We start from the raw sequence: 22,419 nt of genomic DNA, 5'->3' as shown, positions 1-22,419 counted from the left end.
AACAAGGGAATAGTTAAGTTTTTCTTAATTAATCTTCCATAGAGCTAGGGCTTCACGGCCTTCCTAAGATAAGTTTAGAGAATGATTAAAAAAAGAGAGAAATGATCATGGATTATTAATTGAGTAAAGAGGATGAGACTAAAATTAAAGTAGAGGTACTTAAAAGATTGCATTAAGGTGTAAAGCTCAATCTCATTCGATCTTATTTCAAGTTTTTTTCTTCTTTTCTTTTATTTTCTTCTTTTACTAATATAATTTTAATGTTACAATAATTTTAATTGAGTTTAATTGGATTTGGATAAAGATAATATTTTTTTAAATCTAAACTCATTCTTCAACCTCACTTAAGCATATTAACATTTAGTATAACATTCCTCTTTTATTTGTATCCTCATTTAATTTTTCATTACTCTGTTCATCTCTAAGTATCTTATATATGGTTTAAAACTTAAATTTTCTTCCTTTAATTATGTTTAAACTCATTCAAGCCTTAAAATTCACTCAAGATCGATTACAATTCAATCGTTACTTCTAGTCATTATATGTGTGTTTATTACCATAACTTAACCTCATATTTAGGTTTGCTAGCACACTTTGATTTGTTGTGCTATACTTAATATAGACATTCATACTTATGCATGCTTAGTTAATATTTCGTAAAAAACTAAGAATGATATTTTTGTAAAGTATACACTTTAATCTTAAAAGTAAAAAATTTAGACATGTTATTTGTCATATTTATAAAGCATAGACATTACAAATCATAACATAAAATAAGAGTAATATATACATATTATTTATCCTTTTATTGATATACTAGTTGTAATTCAATATGTGTGAGACTCGAACGTTATAAGTGATAAGGATAAAGACAACCCATAATTATTTGTCTTAGACCTATGTCCACGTAAACAGATCCGTAAGAGGTAGCTTTCGTCTTCTTCTTCAAGTTTGAACATGAATACATATCGAATAATGATTGATCGATAATATTTTCCCTATAAATAATAAATATGTCAAAAGAAGATAACACCTGTATGATCATTGTTCTCAAATCTTGATTCTCTCCGCTCAAAAATCTTGATTCAAATATTTTTATTGGTTTCTTAACATGGGTGGGGGAGTAGGAGACTAGGAAACATGTGTAACCACAATTGTAAGCCAGCAAAATTGCTTCTGTAGTTACATCAGCTGACTTTGACAAAGATCATGCCATCATCCAGTGTGGATTATGAGCCAAATCTTTCTTGCATGTTGAGCAATGCAGCCCCCATTTGAGACTTGGCAGCCAACGAGCATATCACAGATAATGTCAAGCTACTGTTTCTGTTCCTGCAAACAAGCTAAGCTTGAGGAGGAAGAATAGCGCTTGTGTAAACTCCAGGTTAGGAGATCAGCTGCGGAGGACAGGTGTCGTGTCATGTCATATCTTTTTAGTTCTTGCTTAGGATGTGCAGCGCATGTAATGTTCCATGGTCGATCTTCTCATGGTTCATTTCAGGTTGGTCAACTACGTAATCCATGCATCTTAGCCCACGAAGTCAATTGATTGCTAGCGCACACAAACATCAGCGAGTTCGAATGTTTCATCCACACAACACGCCAGCAGACGGCTTCGAGATCACACATCCGCCATGCTTGTTGAGCAAGAGAGTGGCTGGCTCCTGTCACTGCTCTCCTTCTTTAAGTATGCCTCCATTAGCATGCAGAATTCTACGTTTGCAAGAGCCATGGAGACTTTGAGAGACACCCGCCTTGCGCTGTTGGCCTTGTTGGCTGCTTCTTCCTTCTTCGCGGTGGCCGCCGCGGCAGGTTCTTCGGATCCATCCTCCGCGATTCTCGTCAGAGTCGACCAGTCCGGGAAGGGAGATTTCAGAAACATTCAGGCCGCCATCGATGCTGTGCCTTCCAACAACGCCGAGCCCGTCTTCATTTTGATCACGCCTGGGACTTACAGGTGCTCTGTTCAAAGCTCCTTTCTTCTGCAACAACGAGATGATGCACGGGTTGTTCATTTAAAATGCAAACCACATCTGACAGCACTGCCTCGTTCCAAACTGTATGTACAGAGAGAAGGTGACTGTTCCAGCTGACAAGCCCTTCATAACATTGAGCGGCTCAAATGCAATGTCCACAGTCATAACATGGGGTGAAGGTTGGACATCATCAGAATCTCCCACGGTTTCAGTGTTAGCTTCAGATTTCGTTGGAAGATACCTCACGATTCAGGTACTCTTACATTGCATGAAAGAAGAGTGTTTCTTTCTTTCGAGCAGCTATTAGTAATGGATGAGACTCTCTTCCAGAACACATTTGGTCCAAATGGCCCAGCGATCGCCCTGCACGTTGCTGGGGACAGAGCAGCATTCTACTCCTGCAGGATCATCGGTTTCCAGGACACTCTCCTGGACGACACCGGACGCCACTACTACAGTAACTGCTACATCGAAGGCGCCACCGACTTCATCTGCGGGAACGGCCTCGCTCTCTTCGAAGTAAGTCCTTACTCAGAATCCGATCCTTGTCACTGCAGCTGATGTCGACTCTGATGATGTGTTCGCCACCAGAAATGCCACTTGCACTCGACATCACCGGGCGGCGGAGCCATCACGGCGCAACGCCGGTCCAGTGCAGCTGAAAGCACAGGGTATAGCTTCTTGCAGTGCAAGATCACCGGCACCGGAGCTGGAACTGCAATCCTCGGGCGGCCATGGGGACCCTACTCCAGGGTGGTGTTTGCGTTCACCTACATGTCCGACGCAGTGCTACCTGAAGGTTGGAACGATTGGAACGACCCTCGCAACCAGAGGTAACATTGGCATACTGCTTCGGTGGTTGAAGCCATTGGTCTGCTTGCATGTCTCTCACAGAACTACTTTGGGTGTCGAGCAGGACGGCGTACTACGGGGAGTACAGCTGCTTTGGTCGTGGCTCAGATGTCACAGGAAGGGTTGCGTGGTCTCACAGGCTGACACCGCTCGAAGCCGAGCCGTTTGCTACGAAGTCTTGGATCGATGGTCAAGATTGGCTGAGGCCTACCCCGCGCTATTTCAGGAGATCATCTGCCCTCACAACAAACTCCTCAGACGGTGGCCTGTAGCTCCTCACGTATCATATTGCATACTGTATATCCCAATGTAAAGAAAAATATGATAATTTCATTCTTATTGATTCATGTAAATAATAATGTGGTTTGTTATGTAAATGATATGCCCACCGGTTATGACATCAATTAGTGATTGTTATTCTCTTTCATAAATTAATTGGAGGAATGGTTTTGATATATATATATATATATATAGCATCCCGTTTCGTAACAGGAGAGACAGGAAACGAAATTTTCTACCTGTTTTGTGATGACCCGTGGCGCTGCTGCATTCTGATTGGATCCTAGTATGGGACCCTCGGGCCCACGAGTGACATTCCAATCGCGTGACGCCCCCACGCCGTCTTCGTTCCGCGAATCACGCTTTATAGACACGCAGTGCTCCATATATAAACTCCCGGGCTTCTCCCTCACGCTCCCCAGCGCAAACCCTAACTTAGAACTTCTCCTTCGCTGCGGCCAAATCCTTCTTCTTACTTCAGGTAATGATCGCTTCTGCAGTTGTATTCTCTTAGTATTACATCGAACAACTCCGGCTAGGTTGATGTTCCCCTTTCTTTTTTTCCGAGTTCTATTTGCAGATAGTCAGTGTTTTCTTGTTTGCTGCGTCCAGCCATGTCGATCGGGGAGCTCCCATGCACATACGCTGCTCTCATCCTCCATGACGAAGACCTCCCCATCACGGTTCTCCCTCTTCCCCTTTTTATTCTTCCGCATTTGATTTGTTTTCTTCTGAAAATAGAAACTGCGGTTTCTTTTCAAGAGATGCGGTTGTTCTTTGCCGTTTCTGGAAAATATACCATCAGGCGGAGAGGATCGCCACCCTGGCGAAGGCAGAGAACGTGAAGATCGACTCCTACTGGCCGCCCCTCTTCGCCAAGCTCGTCGAGAAGAAGAACGTCGATGATCTCATCTTGAGCGTCGGATCAGCTTTTGCTTGAACGGCTTTAGATAGAAAGATTATCTTTACTTTATTATTTGCCCATCTGATTTTGGACGTACAGGAGGAGGTGGTGTTGCTGCTTCTGTGTCAGCCGCTGTTGCCGGCCCCGGAGGTGGTGCTTCTGCCTCCGCCGCCGCTGCGCCTGCTGTTGTTGAGGAGCAGATGAAGGTCAGTGAAGTCTGTTTATTGGGTTTTCATGTTTATTGGGGTTTTCTGCTAAGATATTAATCTTATTATTATTTGATTAAGTAGTCCTTTATAACGTGAGTTCGCTTACGTGAGGATTTGTATGTATTTGGGGTAGAAGCAAAGAAAGTGATGATGGTATGAGATTATCTTTGTTTATCTTAAATTGATATCCGTGTTGTTCTATGTTATCATTTCATTTTTTTTTTTTTTGGATAGTATGGTCACTAATTTATTTGTTTAGTTCAAATTAGATTTGTTAATATGATTTTATTAGTGTAAATTAATTTGTAGTGAACTTGATGTGGTCAATTGTGTATCCATGCTTTAGGTTATTATTCTACATGAGTGTTGAGATTTGTAATTATTTTAAAATTAGTTATTAATATAACTGATTATCTTAAATAATATTTGTTAATATGATTTTATTAGTGTAATGCATATGAAATTAGTTCGAATTGAGCTTGATGTGGTCAATTATGTATCACATGAATGTTGGGATTCGTCAATATCTCGGATAATTAATACAAGGAATTTCTTGTGAGGGAAAAAATCTTAATAATTAAGATTGTGTTCTTATATGAACATCTCATAAAATATAAAAAATACTTTTGATGCTTTTATATTTCTCTCTATGATAAGGTACTCTCTGTAGGGTGAGAGAAAGGGTATAATTTTTTTAGAATTTATATGAGAAAATTTATAAGGAAGTGAGTGATGATAATTTAAGGTTCTATAATTAATCTCACATATTAAAAGATTTAATTTTTTTTTAGATATATTTTTAGATTATTGATTTCTAAATATTTGAAATTCTTTAATTCCTACACAAGCATATTCATTAGCTTTCTAGATGTATATGATAGATGGATCTTATATAAATCGTATGATGAAGTACCACATGAGTGGATATATAGGAATCCAAATGTGCTGAATCACTTAATATGATCTTCTACATCCTAGATCTCCCTGTTCCCTTATGCTCTTCGTGTAGCATTCAGACCGAATGACTTTATGAAATTACATCGATACTTCCACATATTATGGGTAACATAGGAGACATCTCTCTTTTTCCTAGGGGGATCTTAATTGCCATTGCTTAGCTTTTAATTCGTCTCTGACCATCAAATTAAATGTGAATAACTCGTCCTCCTCTCTTTAAAACAAGGGGTGTTTCTGGTTCTGTCCGTGCTTCAAACAATTTTGTCTTCTCCATATTATCATATCTCTTGAGTCAATAATTTTCTATGAGGAACTACTGAAGTCAATCACTTACTGCTGTTACTCAATAGTTTTCTGTTGAGGTCTATCCCGTAGAGGTACTCAAATTGGATCAGTGATCAATTTCTAAGTTTCGTCGTAAACCTAATTGGTTACTTCTAATTACGTAAATCAATAGTTCAAACTGCACTTAATGGTAGGGCATTTCCCATTGATATAGGAACTTCTATACCAGAAACAATGGTATCTCTAATTATAGCCCCTCTAGGATGTAAAATATATCTCTTCTCACCATCCCCATAGTGTATGAGACAAATGCATGCATTTCGATTAGGGTCGTATTCTATGGTTACGATTCTACCAAATATCTTTTTCATTCCGTCGAAAATCGATTTTACATTATAGACACTGATGACCTCCCCCTCTATGCCATGCGGTAATGATTCCTCTGGCATTACGTAAAATCGATCCTAATTTTCTTTTGGCATTATATAAAATCGATCCTAATTTTCACGTATACTTTTCCTTATTTAAACAAAATGTGACCCGAGAGATACCAATAATTTGATAAATACTTATTACTATTATGGTGATATAGTCCCACATTGGAGAAATCAAGTTTGTTATCTCCTATTGCAATTATAAATAAAGGCATGGGCTTTGAAGTCAGATGCACTATAAGAAAAACCTAATTGTTTGCTTTGGGTTTAATTTCTATTCAGTCCACACTTAGTTAAAATAGTTTGGGCTTATAATTTAGGCTTTTCTTGTTTAGTAGTTTCAGGTGTTTTATAGTCTAGGAACATTTTTCTAAGGTATTTGTAATTGTCCCTTTTATAGTAGAGTTTTACTCCTCTGTCCGTGGACGTAGGTCAATTGATCGAACCATGTAAATCCGGTGTCCTTGTCTCTTTTATTTTTCTGCTTTATTGTTTTTATTATGTTGTCAAATTATCCTTTGGTAAATTTCTTGAAGCCAGCTCTAATAAACTGGTATCAGAGCCTGGTTTCGAGATCTTTTGGTAACGATGACAATAACAAGGATTGTTGTCGAGAAATTCGATAGAAATATTAATTTTGGCATGTGGCAGCTCAGGATGGAGGTCATTCTGGTTCAAGACGGAGTTGATTTGACACTACAAAAAGTTGAGAACATTCCAGATGATACGTTAAAGGAAGATCTTACGGGTATAGATAAGAAGGCCCGATCAAGCATTATTCTAAATCTCTCTGACGAGGTTTTACGGGAGGTAGCTACGAAGACTACGGCTAAGAGCATGTGAGACAAGCTTAAAACCTTGTATATAAAGAGGACAATGGAGAATCGTCTCTACTTGAAGTAGAGTTTGTATATACTTCGGATGATTGAAGGTACATCTATACTCTCACATCTTGATAAATTTGATTCCTTAGTTATAGATTTGGAGAATATAGATGCGAAAATTGATGCAAAAATTTTGAGATCATACACCTTGCTCTCTCTAAGAGTGTTCTGATCATATGTTCGGTCACACTATTTTGCTGAGGCGTCATCCTAACAATATGATGCTAAACAATTCTTTCATTTTTGCAGAATTCATCAAAGTCACCTTCACAAAATTTCATATCATTATCTGTTCGAAGCTGCTTAATTTGTTTACCTGTTTGCTTCTCAATCAAAACCTTCCATTGTCAAAGGTTAGAAAACCATTATTTTTATCCGCGTCATCAATTTTTGCATCTATAATATCCAAATCCATAACTAAGGAATCAAATTTATCAAAATGTGAGAGTATAGATGTACCTTCAGTCATCCGAAGCATATACAAACTCTGCTTCAAGTAGAGACGATTTTCCACTGTCCTCTTCATATACAAGGCTTTAAACTTGTCCCACATGTTCTTAGCCGTAGTCTCCGTAGTTACCTCTTGTAAAACCTCGTCAGAGAGATTTAGAATAATGCTTGATCGGGCCTTTTTATCCATACCTGCAAGATCTTCCTTTGACGTATCATCTGGAATGTTTTCAATTTTCTATAGTGCCAAATCAACTCCGTCTTGAACTAGAATGACTTCCATCTTGAGCTATCACATATCGATACCAGTTTGTTAGAGCTGACCCTAGAAAATTTACCAAAGAATAATTCGGCAATCCAATAAATACAATAAAGCAGAAAAATAAAAGAAACAAGGGTATCAGATTTACATGGTTTGGTCAATTGACTTACGTGGAAGAGTAAAATTCTATTATAAAAGGGACAATTACAAATGCCTTAGGAAAATGTTCCTAGGTCATAAAACACCTGAAACTACTAAACAAAAAAAATCCAAATTATTTTAACTAAGTGTGAACTTAATATAAATTAAATCTAAAGTAAACAATTAGTTTTTCTTGTGGTGCATCTGGCTTCAAAGCCCATACCCTTATTTATAGTTGCAATAGGAGATAACAAGCTTGATTTTCCCAATACGGGAAACTTGCCAAACTAACATTATTACGGTGATATTGTCATGCAATTTAGCCTCATTATTAATTAAATCTTTCCTATGTCCGTTAAACATCCAAAACTAATGTACGAGAGTATTAAGAAGCTTGGAACATATTCAACTTAGCACTAAGTCTTTCAAGCTCCCAATGACTGCAGAGAAAAAGACGTTCTTGTAAGGACATGGTCATGAAGTTTGTACCACATCTCTCTAAAATGGTAGACCTATTCTGGTCAGGGACAAAGGCGTAAACTAAAGAACGATTCGGCATGCAGACTTACGCAGCAGAAGTAATTTTCACAGCTTAGCTGCTAAAGAAGCAACCGCCAAGTCTCTTATTTTGCACTGCATCATCAAAAGCAGAGCCAAATATGTCGATTGGTCAAATGGCAATAGGTTGAAAAAGATATTGGCAGTAGTTGGGGGGTTGGTGCTTCAAAGACCCAGCCAAAGAAATCATCCATGATTTCCTGGCAGCTAAGCTGCAATGGCAGAGGAGGAAGAAACAGACAACCCAGTGAGAAATCATCCATGGAGTCAAAGCATATATTCTACTAAAAGCAAAAGGAATAAAAATGTGAGACCACATCAGTTTGTCTTTATACTTGCCCTGCACAGTAAAGCTGTGTCTACTTCGGTTGACTTTGTCGTCCAGGAGAGGACGATGGCCGCCAAGGCGAGGCAAGGTCAAAAGGACGAGCACACCAAGTCAGACTACCTCATCCAAAGTGGGGTTTCAAGGAAGCGTACTTGACTGAGACGTCCCACCTGCAACTCATCGATTGGATATGCTTTAAACTCCCCACCCACCTCCTCAGCCATATCTCATGCTTTAAAGGTCTCCCAACCCCCGAAGAGCAAGCAAGCAAGCAAGACCACGACCTCCCTCCTTCAGCAGCCATGTCGGACGCCTCGGGTCGTCGGAGGAGCCGGCGAGGCTACCGCCGCCTGCTGTCCCGGCAGTCCTCGTTCGACCTGGCCGAGGGCGACGAAGCGACGACGACGGCGGCGGCGGCGACGGTGAGCGAAATGAAGAGATCGAACACCACCAGGGAAATAAAGGCGCACCCGGTCATCAGAATCATGGAGAAGCCACCGAAGAAGGCAACAGCCACGCCGGAGTTCTTGCGATACTTGGAGTACATGAGGGAGGCCGGTACGTGGCATCCCAACTCCGACGCGCCTGCGATCTACTTCAAGTAGCAGCTTTGATGCATTCGGGTGTTGCTTTCTCTCGTTGATTTGTAATGCTTATTGTTGTGATCATAACAAAGAAGGAAAAATATCGTGATATTTTTATGATTTCTTTTCCACAAAAAAAGAAAAGCTACGTGTTGGGGTTAGAATTTGATGGACCCGATCCGACCCGATAATATAACGAATCCACGACTTCATTGTTGTAATATATCGGATCCGGATGAACCTTTATGGATTCGACCCGGTAACACCGCCACCTTTTATCCCTGCTCCCTCCCTGATCTCCGTTGTGTTTACTCGTCTCCTCCATGGTCTGTTGGGTCCAGCCCATATGTGGGCTTGGACAATTGAGCTTTTTGAGCCCAAATCATTAATTAAAAGACAAAAGAGATATAGGGTAGCGAACAAGAGATCAACGAGCATGCATAGTGAACGCGAGCAGTCGCATTGAGAGAGAAAAAGATTAGGATATTAAGTTTTCTGCTTAACGATCAGTAGCTAAACATTATCAATTTTGTCAGTTTTGACCCCAATTTTATACGAAGAATCCTTACAGTAAACTCTACAATCCTAACTGTGTTGATATACGATTTACCCTCTCTGAGGTACTTTCCTACTGTATCCACTTTGTGAGACCTAGAATTCTCAGATCCATCCTATGATGATATGCTATTCTTGAACCAAGATCTATGTTCTTAATGTTATTATGATCCTTTAATTATTCTAGAGAAGATTTACTGTAAATCTGTTATCATTATTATTGATAGTGGAAGTTTGAGGTGGACTACGATCCCTTGGTTTTTTCTACATTGTGTTTTTCACGTTAAAAGATTTGGTCTCACTATGTGATTGATTTATTGCTCCACTGTTTATACTGCTTTGGTTGATATTTACATTTCGATAAGTTGGTATTTTGATGAGGAATCCATTTTGTTACACAAAGAGGGAAAAAAATTATTCTGCTTTAACAGATTTTTCCTAACAAGTGGTATTAGAGCAACAAGTGTTTTGATGCTAGTTTTTCTTGTGTGATTGAAATATAGCAGTCAGATGGTACGATTAAATTGAACTAATCAAATTATTCTACTTATAGGCGTATGATGGAAGATCTGCTTTATTACAAAGATTTGTATAAGCCTATCAAAGTTAAAGATAAACCTTCTACTATGGACGATGAAGAATAAGAAATTTAACATAGAAAAACTATTGCTTATATTAGAAGATGGATGGATATAAACTTGCATGAGCATATTTCTGATGAAACCAGAGTTGATATTGTTTGGCAAAGGTTAGAAAATCTCTTTGCGAAAAAGATAGTGAGAAATAAAATTTCTCTCCTTAGAAGGCTTGTGAATTTGAAGTATAAAGATGGTGATAATATTGTTGAGCATATAAGCCTATTTCAGGGTCTTACAAACAAGCTGGTTAATATGAAAATGAATATAGATAATGAGATGCAAGGATTATTACTTCTTAGCTCTTTACCAGAAAGTTGGGAAACGTATGTGGTGATAATTTGTAACTCCATGCCAGAGGAGACTCTAACTATAGATATGGTTAAAAACAGTTTGCTAAATGAAGATGCCAGAAGGAAAAAACATGGTGAATCTTCTTCTGGTGCATTTGTTACTGAAAAACAAGAAAGACGTGGAATAAGTCATAGCAGAAATCCACATGGTTATAGAGGAAGATCCAAGTCTAGAAGAGATATCAAATGTTTTTACTGTAATATACCAGGTCACATGAAGAAAGAGTGTAGGTTTTGGAAGCGATAATAGAATGAAATGAAGAAAAATGAGAAAGAAACTAATATAGTTGCTACTAAAGGTAATATCACTATTGTTTATGATAATGGTTGTATCAGTCTTGCAGCTCAGGACAGTAACTGGATAATTGACTCTAGTGCTTCATTTCATGTTACTTCTCATGGTGATTTCTTCAGATCTTACACTGCTGGTGATTTTGGTAATGTCAGAATGGAAAATAGTGGTACATTTAAGATTGTGGGTAGTAGAGATATTTGCTTGAAGACTAGTATTGGAAGCAAATTGATACTCAAAGATGTCAAACATATTCCAAATATTCGTCTTAACTTGATATCTATAGGCAGACTTGATGATGAGGGCTTTGCGCATTATTTTGGTGAAAGCAAATAGAAACTTACTAAAGGTTCTCTAATTATAACCAGAGGAAAGAAGCTTAACTCTTTTTATGTCATGGAAGCTAAGTTACACAAAGGAAAGATTAATGCAATTCAAAAATATGAAAGTATAGATCTTTGGCATAAGAGGCTTGGTCATATCAGCGAGAAGAGACTTCAAACTCTTGCTAGAAAGCAGTTCTTACCAGAGGTGCAAGGTACATATCTTAAATCTTGTGATCATTGCTTAGTTGGAAAAACACATAGAGTTGCATTTCATACATATCCATCATCTAGAAGATCATATGTTATTGATTTAGTTCATACTGATGTTTGTACTATGCAAACTAGAATTTTTGGATGTGCTCTTTATTTATTATTTTTATTGATAATCATTCTAGAAAAGTACGGGCTCTTACTTTGAAATTTAAAGATTAAATACTCGATATTTTTAAGGAGTTTCATGTCAGTGTTGAAAGAGAAACTGGCAGAAAGCTAAAGTATGTTCGATCAGATAATGGTGGCGAGTACAGGGGTCATTTTAAGAATTATTATAGGTTCCAAGGTATCAGGCTTGAGAAAACAGTTCCTAAAACTCCTCAGCAAAACGGTGTGACAGAAAGGATAAACAGAATAATTGAAGAAAAGATTAGGTATATGCTTTCTCATGCCAAGTTACCTAAGTCATTTTGGGGGGAGGCTATGAGAACTATAGTTGACCTAATAAATCTTTCTCTATTAGTTCCTTTGAAAGGTGATGTTCCAGAGAGAGGATGTTCCAGAGAAAGTATGGAAAGGAAAAGATATATCTTATAATCACTTGAGAGTCTTTTGGTGTAAAGCATTTGTTCATATTCCCAAAGATGAGAGGTCCAAGCTTGATAATAAGGCAAAAGCATATATCTTCTTGGGATATGGTCATAAAGAGTTTAGGTACAGATTATAGGATCCAATGAATAAGAAGATTATTAGAAGCATATATATTATATTTCTTGAAGACCAATTGTTTGATGATGGTGATAATGTTGAGAAGCCAAAAACCTCTATTTATGTTCCTTAGAGTTTGGGTCCAGTTCCTTCAACTATAGTTCATGATGATCATGGAGGAGATGAACAAGAAGATTGTAGTGAGAATGTAAGTGATGATACTCCTACAGTTGATGATGCTGAACCAACTGAACAAACACCTCCACCACCAGTTGAGATTCTATTGAGAAGATCCACTAGAAAGCAACAACCATCTACCAGATATCCTCCACATGAGTATGTTATGCTTACTGATGGGGGAAAGCCAGAAACTTACCAAAAAGCTATTTTACATTAGCATAAGAATGAATGGGTTAAAGCCATGTAAGAAGAGATGAGATCCTTGCTTGAGAACCATACCTATGACTTGGTAAAGTTGCCTAAAGAGAAGAAAACTCTCAAGAATAAGTGGGTTAATAAGTTAAAGTCTGAAAATAATAACTCACAACAAAGATACAAGGTACGACTAGTTGTGAAAGGATTCAGTCGGAAGAAAGGTATTAACTTTAAAGAAATATTTTCTCTTATAGTGAAAATGTCCTCTATCCGAGTTGTTCTTAGTTTGGTTGCTCGCTTGAATTTAGAAGTTGAGCAACTTGATGTGAAAACAATATTTCTTCATGGTGACTTAGAAGAAGAAATTTACATGAAACAACTAGAAGGTTTCAAACTCAAGAGAAAAAAATCTGGTGTGTAAGTTTAGGAAAAGTTTATATGGACTCAAACAACACCTAGACAGTGGTACAAGAAGTTTGATTCCTTTATGATGAGCCAAGAGTATGATAGAACCACATTTGATCATTGTATATTTATGAAGAAATTTTCATATAATGATTTTATTATTTTACTGCTATATGTTGATAATATGCTGATTGTTGACTATGATACTAGAAAAATTAAAAAGCTTAAAAGAGAGCTAAGTAAGTCTTTTGCCATGAAAGATTTGGGATCGGTGAAACAAATACTTGGCATGAAGATTTTTCGTGATAGAAAGAAAAGAAAGATTTAGCTATCTCAGGAGACTTATATTGAAAAGGTTCTTGAAATATTCAATATGTGTAAAGCCAAAGCAGTTTGTTCTCCACTTGCATGTCATTTCAAGCTTAGTTTGAAACAATGTCATACAAGTGAGAAAGAAAAAGATGAAATATCTAGAGTGCCTTACTCGTCTGCAGTAGGCATTTTGATGTATGCTATGGTTTTTACTAGGTCAGATATAGCTCATGCAGTTTGGAATTGTTAGCTGATTTCTCTCTAATCTTAGAAAAGAATATTGGGCAGTAGTGAAATGGATATTAAGATATCTAAGAGGTACTTCCAGGTTATGTTTATGTTTTAACAGTGATGAACCTATGTTAGAAGACTACACAGATGTAGACATGACAGGTAACACTGATTCCAAGAAGTCCACTTCGGGGTTCTTGATGACATTTGTAAGGGGAGCAGACTCTTGGCAATCAAAGTTATAGAATGGTATTGCTTTATTAACCACAAAAGCAGAATACATAACAATTGCTGAAGCATGCAAGGAAGTTTTATGGATGAAAAAATTTCTACATTAATTGGGCTTGAAACAAGAAGGATATACTGTTTACTATAACAGTCAGAGTGTCACTCACTTCTCTAAGAATTCAATATATCATTCTAGATCCAAGCATATTGATGTGAGATATCACTGGATTCGTGATGTGCATGAGATGAAAGAATTACAGTTGGAAAAAGTACATGGCGGTAGAAAGAGAGGAAAGAGAGAGAAAAAGGAGAGAGAAAGATTAGGATCTTAAGTTATCTCATCGTTTTGTTGTAGGTTGGGCAGGTGGGCGAAAGAACATCGGAGACAGGATGAAGGTCTTCCGAGATACCTCGGCTATGGTGACCAAATACGAGCCTTGTGAAAGCCTCGACGGGCAACTCGTGTGATCCTTTACCGTCGAACATGTCCGCCGCAGTCTGCTTCGGAGGCCCAGAGATGTGCGCGGTCACGGGTCGAACACATCACGTGCAATGCCGAGGGCGTTTACAGAGGAACACATCACGTGCAACGGCAGTAATATGGCCTCGCGGGCTCCATCCGGGTCCCACGAGGCACGTTGATGGGTGATTAATGGTTCTTATTGGTCGAGATCAGACCGGAAACGGAAGCCGGTTCGATCGAACCGTTGAAGCTCGGGCCGCGCCCACTTGCGGCGAAGAGACGAAGGGAGGAAGACATCAATCCTGCGGCTGACGCATATCAAGCATTCACACGCATCTCGAAGCTAACCCTGCGGAACCATCGCTCATTGGCCGTGCTTTCTTGGAATTCACGTGCTTCCCACGTGCACGTACACGGTGATCCGATGAATGGAATGGTTGCTCTGCAGCTTCCGGTCAAGTTTGTTGGGTGTTATAAGAGAACCTCCGTGTCCAAATACTCATCTGTGACTCCAATTGACCTTTACACCCATTTCCTTCTCGTGGTCGTCCTGCGCTTCTGCAGCTCAACCAACGTTCTTTTAATTTGTGTTCCAGGAATCCGGAGAAGTGCAGTAGATCACAGGTCTCCTGATTCCTTAGTAGTTCATCAGCAGATCTAAGAAAGCAGAGGTTCTGCTTCGTGCAAAGGTGCTCAAACCCTAGTGAGAAGCAACGAATCATAAAAGGACATACGTCGCTTACGATAGAAACAAAAGTAACAAACACAGGAATGTCATCGGCGATTTCATTAAGCTGACACAGTAAATCTTGTAAATACAAACATGCCAAGCCAACGCAAAATGCATGGTTTGTGTTGAGTTCAGTACATTCGTCAAGGTGCAAATGACCATCACAGTACTTTATGAGGTACGTCACATGGAGGCCTGACAAGCCTAACCCTTGTTGGTTGTGCTCAGGTTATCCTTTGGGTGCTCTGCACCAGCTGCAACTTCTACCTTCCAATCAGGGCTTCCTCTACCTGCATTGCCATCTCAAGGGAGGGAGAAGCAGCAGGAAGAAGAGAGATATGAGGAAGCTGAGGCTTTTATCTGTCATTCTGCTCCTGCTGTTGGGTTCACATCATGGTGTTGAGGCTGCAGGAGGGTTCATCGAGACAAGGGGGCTACATTTTGTTCTCAATGGGAACCCATTCTTTGCAAATGGCTTCAATGCCTACTGGATGATGACCCTGGCCTCAGATCCTTCTCGAAGAGACAAGGTCTCCTCTGCTCTGAGTGATGCCTCCAGGCATGGCCTCTCTGTGGCCAGGACTTGGGCTTTCAGCGATGGAGGGAGCAATGCCTTGCAGAACTCCCCAGGAGCTTACAGTGAACAGATCTTTCTGGTCTCATACTTCCTTCCTTTTATCTTCATTTGTCTTTGTGGGCTTTTGCCAGTTCTTATTTGATTTCTGAAGTCTCTTTCTCTCTCTTTTCTTCTGGTCAAGGGGTTGGATTTTGTGGTGTCTGAGGCAAGAAAGTATGGCATCAAGCTCATATTGAGCTTGGTTAACAACTACGATAGCTTTGGAGGGAAGAAGCAGTATGTCCAATGGGCAAGAGATCAGGGGGAGAACATTGGATCTGATGATGAATTCTTCACCAACCCTGTTGTCAAAGGTTACTACAAAAGTCATATCAAGGTCATATGATGAATTACTTTTACCTGTCAATATCATTTTGTGTTCTTCCTTGCCTCTAATTCTTCGTCATCACTGCAATTTACCAACAATCACAGTTTTTATCTCCTAACATAACTTTTAATCTCGAGCCAAACTGAAAAGAAGAGATCTTATTGGACAAATCCAACAGGAAACAGTAAGAGAAAGGACCAATCCATATGAACAACATGGAAGAACACAGTAAAAGAAACTAGCCTTTGTACCACTTGTTGTATCAAAGCTAGCATTTGTGAAGTGTTTCTTCTTATTCTGTAGACTGTTGTCACAAGAGTCAACACCATAACTGGAGTTGCCTACAAGGATGATCCAACAATCTTTGCTTGGGAACTCATGAATGAGCCCAGATGCCCCTCAGATTTGTCAGGGAAGAGCATACAGGTTTCCAGAAACTACAAGCTTTTGGGGCCAATCCTCATCAAGGATTATGCTATTCGGCAGTAGTGTTTTACATTGATAGCTGATTCGTTCATTTTGATTGTTGCCTAGGAATGGATCACAGAGATGGCTGCCTACCTGAAATCCATAGACAACAAGCACTTGCTGGAAGCTGGTCTCGAGGGGTTCTATGGTGAATCATCACCTCAGAAACAATCCAACCCCGGCTTTCAAGTTGGAACTGATTTCATCTCCAATAACCAGATTCCAGGAATCGATTTTGCCACCGTTCATTCTTACCCTGACCAATGGTATCAACGACTACGATCATCACATCAGTGCCAATTCATACGATATCCTCCATCTCTTCACTGATGGATCTTGTATTACATGAACAGGATACCCGATTCGAACGATCGATCGCAGCTTTCTTTCTTGAAGAACTGGCTAGATATCCACCTCCACGACGCGTGCGACGTTCTTCAGAAGCCATTGCTGGTGACTGAGTTCGGAAAGTCTTGCAAGGATCCCGGCTTCAGCAATGACGAAAGGGATGCAATGTTCAGAACAGTGTACTCCAAAGTATATTTGTCGGCTAGAACTGGTGGTGCAACCGCAGGTAGCTTGTTCTGGCAGCTGCTGGCTCAAGGGATGGATTCATACAGAGATGGCTATGAAGTCATTCTAGGTGAATCACCATCCACGACAAGAGTGATCACGCTCCAGTCTCACAAACTTCGAACCATTGCTAAGCTGAAGAGGGCAAAGGCCATGAAAGGCAAACACTAGAAGGCTGCAAACAAGAGAAAGGATGCAGGACACTGAGCTAGAAGATGACTGCTGGTTTCAGCCAGCATGTAGAAGGATTTTGTGTCCCTTCTCAAGCTTGTAATCACATTTCATACCAACAAATTGGAAGAAGAAGAAGAAGAAGAAGAAGAAGAAGAAGAAGAAGAAGAAGAAGATAGTTCAACAAGATGCAACAGTGGAATCACATTGATACTAATTAATGAGACCAAACATAGGTTATCTAGAGATCATTTTATTTACAGAACAGAGGAGCATGATGCTGATGAAATGATATAAGAACGTACTGATTACATACAAGGACGCAGCTGCATCATTGCAGCTTGTTATTAGCAAAACGCAAGAGACATCATGGAGACAGTAGTATCAGCCGAGTAGTTCCATCCTGACAGCATGGGTTACCATTCTGGCCGTAGCATCCTCTCCTCTATGTATTCTTCATATTACACCTCAAATCTATCATTCTATATCACTGTTCCATCCTTGATGGTAGAATTCTTCATGATTATTGTGATCCCAGATCGTATGTAGAAGCCCTCGCATGGCCTATCTGCTTCCTGAATCCCCTGCAACAAAAGGAATTTTTTCTGCAAGTTAGCATGGGAAAAGAATCCATCTGCAAGCATGTCAGATGCAGTGGAGTGCCTACATCCTTGTTCGCTATCACCACATTCTTCCCTATCCTCGCATTCATGTCGATGATGCAGTTCCTGGACATCAATCAAAGAAGAACCTTAGAGTTGACCAAGCTCTTGCCAAAAAGAGTTTGACCGCGAGGTCTCACCTTATCCTGGTGTTCTGTCCGACACCAATCGGAACCTTGTCATCCGCCAGCAAAGATGCTATTTCAGCTTCGGTCTCGTAGATATCAGCACCCATCATCATCGTATCCTACGGTGCCCTTCGGAAATTAGCACAAATCCACGATTCTATCAAACGAGGAGAGCGATGCAAACCTTCAACTCTGCATCGAAATCTAAACGTGAGCGTACTCCAACAATGGAACGCTCCACGCTGCACTCCCGCAAGAAGCATCCATGTGAGATGATTGCGTCCACAATCTGTACGTATGAACATTTAGTTCATGATGCCCAAGGAATTCGATGACAGTGAGGCCAAAGTGGGTGTTCATGACGGCATACCCTGCACTTTTCGATCTTTGTCGGAGGTAGAAATCGAGGAGATGTAAAGAAAGGAGTCATCGGATCGTAGAACTGAAACTTTGGTGGCTGCACAAAAAGTTCAGATGATATCTTCAGCATGAAGTTTGCATGCGTTCTGCGAAAGCTATTACCAACCTGTTCTGTCAAAGCCAAATTGGCATCGAAGAAGGATCTAATTGTTCCGATGTCTTCCCAGTAATCATTGAATATATATGCCTGCCAAGTTGCTGAGATCCATCAGCCCCTCTATCTAAACTACGAGCAGAGTGTGCTTACAGGCGTTCTCTGTTACCTGAACATTGTGCTCCTTGACAACAGAAGGAAGGATCTCCGATCCGAAGTCGTTTGCTTTCGGGTACTTCCACCTAAGGAGAGAAGACAAAGAATAAAGATGCGGAAGACGCAACCGGAGAACGAGATCGAGAGTCTCTTACCGTAGAAGCTTGGAAAGAACATCTCGTTTGAATACATAGACTCCCATGGATGCAATGTACGGGTACTTCATGGCATCTTGACGAGACAATCTGAGAAAGCTTCCGCCATCCTTCTGCAGATCATCAAATGTTTTTTTCCCTTACAGTGGGTTATTTCATGGCAGATATCCATCAAATTACTCGAGAACAAATAATTTTGAGAAGATTAATTCACCATTGCTTCCAATTCTGCACCATTTGGTTTCTCAGAAAATTGGAAAATGCGGCCCGTCTTGTCGATCTTCACTAGTCCGTAGTCAGATGCTCGGCTTTTAGGCAACAAAACACCGATCAGTACCGAAAGAATCCGCACAATTCCTGCTCAAGCGCATATGTAAACAAAATACTGCAGACAAAGGAGAGAAGAAAAGGGGATCTACCTGTGACCGACGGGCACACATGACACTGTTATGTCAGCACCAGTATCGATATGTTTCTGCATATTGGAAGGCATCATCATCTAAGCAATCGAAATCCTAAAGGAGGCTCGAAAGAATTCATGGTGTGAGCTCAGACTTGCCTGCACGAGGTCCATATAGTCCATGCGGTAAAGCTGGTCACCGGACAATATCACTATGTGCTCGATGTTCTTGTTCCTGTTATCCTGAACGAAAATGCGAGACCAGAGTTCAACATAATTCCCAAGTTTCGTGCATCATAAAGAACTCCACATGAATAATTATTACGACTGATTGAATCTGTCGTTTGCCGAATCAGATTGCTCACCTCAAATACCCAAGTGAATTGCCGGACGGCATCTGCTGTACCCTGAAACCAGTTCATCCCAGCCTCTCCAGGCGTCTGTGTGGCTGCTAAAACCTGCTTGCTATAAGCTTCTAATGAGTCCGGTCGACAAAAGAATCAAACAAAATTGCGGTGTAGATTGGCAAACAGAGTGGTGGATACCAGTTCAAGAATGTTACCTCGACGAATCCATCACCAAAGTTGATTCCATTGCCGAAGATATATGTACGAGAAATGTGGCGATTCAGTGAAGCCGAATTGAACTGCGTCATTATGAAGATCTTGTTTATCCCGCTGTTGATGCAGTTGCTCATTGGAATGTCAATAAGCCTGTAGCATCCACCGATGGGAACCTACAGGTGAAAAATCATGCATTCATTTCATGTTTGCATCAAAGAGAGAGGCTCAGAAACCTTGAAACAAGCATGATCCGGATGAACCGTAGCTAAAGTCGAGAACTGCAAAGACATGGGGCAGCTCTCGAAGAGAAATCCCAATGTTTAAGGAACTTGAATTCCAGCACAACAATTCAAATCAATAAGAAAGCAGTCATGAGAGAGACATGGAAGCTTGATTCTTACTGCAGGCGTGGCTCTTGTGCTAGTGAGAGGGAAGAGCTGAGTGCCTGCCCCTCCACCCAGTATTATGGATGCAACGCTCTTGGGCTCTGCCGTCCGGTAACCAAACATCGGAGCATGCAAAACCTGGAGCGATGACATAATCGATTAGAAGCGGAAGTGACAGGAAATGAGGATACCAGAAACAAGAAATCGCTTACCATCGTCTCCTCGCTGACATCTGAAGTGAGAACAGCGACTGCAGCTCCCAACGAGTTCCTCCTCTTCACACCCTTTACCACCTTGGTTTCCCACACCTTAATTTTTAGACCACCACCACCACCACCAATCCCTTCTCCCCAAATCCCACTCTCCCCACTACCAACGCTTCTCCTCTTCACTTGGCCGAAACACACGTTCGCCTTCATTCCCACACTGCAGACCTCCATCGCAGCTGCCTCCGAAGCTTCCCTACCGCAACAACAAACAAACTGCAGAACAACAACAACAACAACTGCAACGCCAACTCCCCACACCTTAAGAACAGGTACAAGGGGGTTGTCACAAGATCAGAGGAGAGGGAGAGAGCCGAAGAGAAATCTAGAGCGAGTGTGTGGGTACGCAATGAGCCGCTGTGGAGCGGGTCTACTACTACTTAGAGAGGGGAGGGAGAGGAGCAAAAGGTGTAACTGCGGTTAGCGGCGATGGCGTTTGGCATGTGATCGGTCACGTTAAAATCGGCTCCTGTGGCTCTTTTGTTTGTTTTGGAATCCGGCGACTTGTTCTAGACTTCCCATGTCACACAGATCCCCGAAACAATTCTCCCATCATCCCATGCATCACGGCACGCCCTCAACCACCTCTCATAATCTCCGTGCACTTGGAATCCTTCTTACCACTACGATTTCTAATGTAATATGAGACCTCTGCATGCTCTAATTCTTGTCCTCTATCCAACCATCTCTTCGCACGCGGCAGCAATTTAACGATCTCAGGCTTCCCGTGCCGATTTATTACACGCACCGGTATGAACTCGATCGTGCTGTAAAAGCTTGCACGCACTCGTGGAGTCGCCGGATGCCTCGATAAGGTGTCCTCGATACGTCGGTCACTGTGCACGTTGGTAATGCCCCAATCAAGTACAGTGTTGCCTTCCAGCCGTAGATATTATTTACTACAAATATCATCATTTTAGCATTTATAGATTTCGAAATCAAATCTTAGGAATATTCTGATCGTGGATTCGTGGTCGACGGATGATCCGTAGATCGACGGCGGATATCGCTATTAGGTGCGCTAGAGACGAGGAGGGGGAAGACGCCAGACTGGCGGACGCACGGCCGCGATGGCGATCTGAGAGGATGGACCCGTACGTCCGTCCCCACGTCGACGACGTCTCACGCCGGATCCGGCAGATCCTAGTGCAGGTCGTTCTGAGCGGCACACGTGGTCGGCAATAAAAGTGTTGGCTAATCAATCACCAGATGATCGTATCCTGTGGCACTCATAGTCCATGTGTCAGCCACGTTCGATAACTCCAAAAGTTCGAATTAGTCATCGAGTTTATTGGTGCTGCAATTAATACTTGACAGTTAAACATTCCTTCTCCATCGCACATATCCTCATCATGATCATGAGAACAACTGCAGATCTGCTTGTCCCTACCGAACCGAGCTCGGGTCACTACCCAAGTCGATACACCAGTCTGGAGAGCTCCCTCTCAATAAGCCATCACTGGCGTAGATGCCGAGGACAAGAATGGGGGCACTGTGACCCGAAGTTTTGCGCCGGAAAGCTGCGGCCGCGGTGAGGCAGCCCATCAAATCACGCAAGAGGACAAGAGGCGACGATACAAGACGCAGAGATCACACACATGGGACTGCTCCCCGGAGACGAGTGCGGCCAAGCACGTATGTGCACCGAGGTTCCATCGCACGGCAGCACTGTTTCGAGCGGCAACACCAAGGATCCTCGTTTTCCTTGCATGTATATGAAATGAAGGCAGTCGTTTGGATTGTTGCGGGAGGGAGCATCGTAGGCGAATGGACTGATCACGGGAGAAAGGATTCATGTTTTCTTCCCTGCCCTTCGGACCAAACACCAGCTCTATACGCTGTTCATGAGACTGTTCTTGCTTGTTTCGGTATCATTGCAAACTGCTCGAATATCTTACTCCCTTCTTCTCTATAAGCTCTCGATTTGTTTATACGATCACATGGAGGTCATCGATGGGGAAAGCAAGCATGGCTGCCCATCCTCTTATACCTCCTCCAACACATCTTCTCTCTCTTTCCCGCTTTGATCAAAGGCACCGAGCCAAGCCCATTCATCACTACTAATTGGGCCGTATTGGGCCTACTGAAGTAGCAGACCGGCCCA

General features: G+C 41.2%; 4 protein-coding genes and 1 pseudogene across 6 annotated transcripts; 4 read left to right on the top strand and 1 right to left on the bottom strand.

The window, feature by feature from the left end:
* The first annotated feature begins 1,619 nt into the window (after positions 1-1,619).
* Positions 1,620-3,226, top strand: LOC103989812 (putative pectinesterase 11). Its single transcript, XM_009408757.3, has 5 exons — positions 1,620-1,957; positions 2,070-2,229; positions 2,307-2,495; positions 2,568-2,809; positions 2,893-3,226. Exons 1-5 carry the CDS (start codon positions 1,635-1,637, stop codon positions 3,098-3,100), a joined length of 1,122 nt encoding a protein of 373 aa, XP_009407032.2. The 5' UTR covers positions 1,620-1,634; the 3' UTR covers positions 3,101-3,226.
* A 304-nt stretch (positions 3,227-3,530) lies between these two features.
* LOC103989811 (acidic ribosomal protein P1 pseudogene) lies at positions 3,531-4,407 on the top strand (annotated as a pseudogene). The gene is given in 3 exon segments (NR_166070.1): positions 3,531-3,588; positions 3,688-3,790; positions 3,913-4,407. The product of NR_166070.1 is annotated as an acidic ribosomal protein P1 pseudogene (transcript).
* Positions 4,408-8,821: 4,414 nt separating this feature from the next.
* On the top strand, positions 8,822-9,124 carry LOC135641435 (uncharacterized). The gene has a single exon (XM_065156794.1). It carries the CDS (start codon positions 8,822-8,824, stop codon positions 9,122-9,124), a length of 303 nt encoding a protein of 100 aa, XP_065012866.1.
* A 5,977-nt stretch (positions 9,125-15,101) lies between these two features.
* Positions 15,102-17,226, top strand: LOC135639519 (mannan endo-1,4-beta-mannosidase 1-like). Its single transcript, XM_065153299.1, has 5 exons — positions 15,102-15,585; positions 15,688-15,882; positions 16,177-16,299; positions 16,408-16,607; positions 16,695-17,226. Exons 1-5 carry the CDS (start codon positions 15,103-15,105, stop codon positions 17,083-17,085), a joined length of 1,392 nt encoding a protein of 463 aa, XP_065009371.1. The 5' UTR covers position 15,102; the 3' UTR covers positions 17,086-17,226.
* A 38-nt stretch (positions 17,227-17,264) lies between these two features.
* On the bottom strand, positions 17,265-20,994 carry LOC103989215 (glucose-1-phosphate adenylyltransferase large subunit 1). Of its 2 annotated transcripts, none has more exons than XM_065153298.1 (15): positions 20,262-20,994; positions 20,065-20,187; positions 19,663-19,836; positions 19,466-19,558; positions 19,260-19,343; positions 19,120-19,175; positions 18,915-19,008; positions 18,701-18,813; positions 18,559-18,631; positions 18,402-18,482; positions 18,246-18,356; positions 18,060-18,164; positions 17,888-17,994; positions 17,753-17,813; positions 17,265-17,669 (listed from the first exon to the last, which is right to left on the bottom strand). In XM_065153298.1, exons 1-15 carry the CDS (start codon positions 20,487-20,489, stop codon positions 17,568-17,570), a joined length of 1,605 nt encoding a protein of 534 aa, XP_065009370.1. In that variant the 5' UTR covers positions 20,490-20,994; the 3' UTR covers positions 17,265-17,567. The 2 variants fall into 2 exon arrangements, with proteins under 2 accessions (XP_065009370.1, XP_009406290.1); XM_009408015.3 differs by having other exon boundaries at positions 18,246-18,332.
* Between the last annotated feature and the right edge of the window lie 1,425 nt (positions 20,995-22,419).

Source organism: Musa acuminata, chromosome BXJ3-6 (genome assembly GCF_036884655.1).
Source record: "Musa acuminata AAA Group cultivar baxijiao chromosome BXJ3-6, Cavendish_Baxijiao_AAA, whole genome shotgun sequence".
Taxonomy (NCBI): Eukaryota; Viridiplantae; Streptophyta; class Magnoliopsida; order Zingiberales; family Musaceae; genus Musa; species Musa acuminata.
Note: the sequence above shows the minus strand (reverse complement) of the source record. Positions and strands in the feature narration are given on the sequence as shown.

Bases quoted from the DNA above. Each gene is read 5' to 3' on its own strand.
- LOC135641435 (XM_065156794.1), top strand. From the start codon at position 8,822: ATGTCGGACGCCTCGGGTCGTCGGAGGAGCCGGCGAGGCTACCGCCGC.
- LOC103989812 (XM_009408757.3), top strand. From the start codon at position 1,635: ATGCTTGTTGAGCAAGAGAGTGGCTGGCTCCTGTCACTGCTCTCCTTC. The intron at 2,230-2,306 runs GTACTCTTACAT...ACTCTCTTCCAG, and splicing joins GAAGATACCTCACGATTCAG to AACACATTTGGTCCAAATGG. The intron at 2,810-2,892 runs GTAACATTGGCA...GGTGTCGAGCAG, and splicing joins AACGACCCTCGCAACCAGAG to GACGGCGTACTACGGGGAGT.
- LOC103989215 (XM_065153298.1), bottom strand. From the start codon at position 20,489: ATGGAGGTCTGCAGTGTGGGAATGAAGGCGAACGTGTGTTTCGGCCAA. The intron at 19,559-19,662 runs GTAACATTCTTG...TATAGCAAGCAG, and splicing joins TTGGTGATGGATTCGTCGAG to GTTTTAGCAGCCACACAGAC. The intron at 18,632-18,700 runs GTAAGAGACTCT...TTCTCTCCTTAG, and splicing joins GTTCTTTCCAAGCTTCTACG to GTGGAAGTACCCGAAAGCAA.
- LOC135639519 (XM_065153299.1), top strand. From the start codon at position 15,103: ATGAGGTACGTCACATGGAGGCCTGACAAGCCTAACCCTTGTTGGTTG. The intron at 16,300-16,407 runs GTTTCCAGAAAC...ATTGTTGCCTAG, and splicing joins TGTCAGGGAAGAGCATACAG to GAATGGATCACAGAGATGGC. The intron at 16,608-16,694 runs GTATCAACGACT...TTACATGAACAG, and splicing joins CATTCTTACCCTGACCAATG to GATACCCGATTCGAACGATC.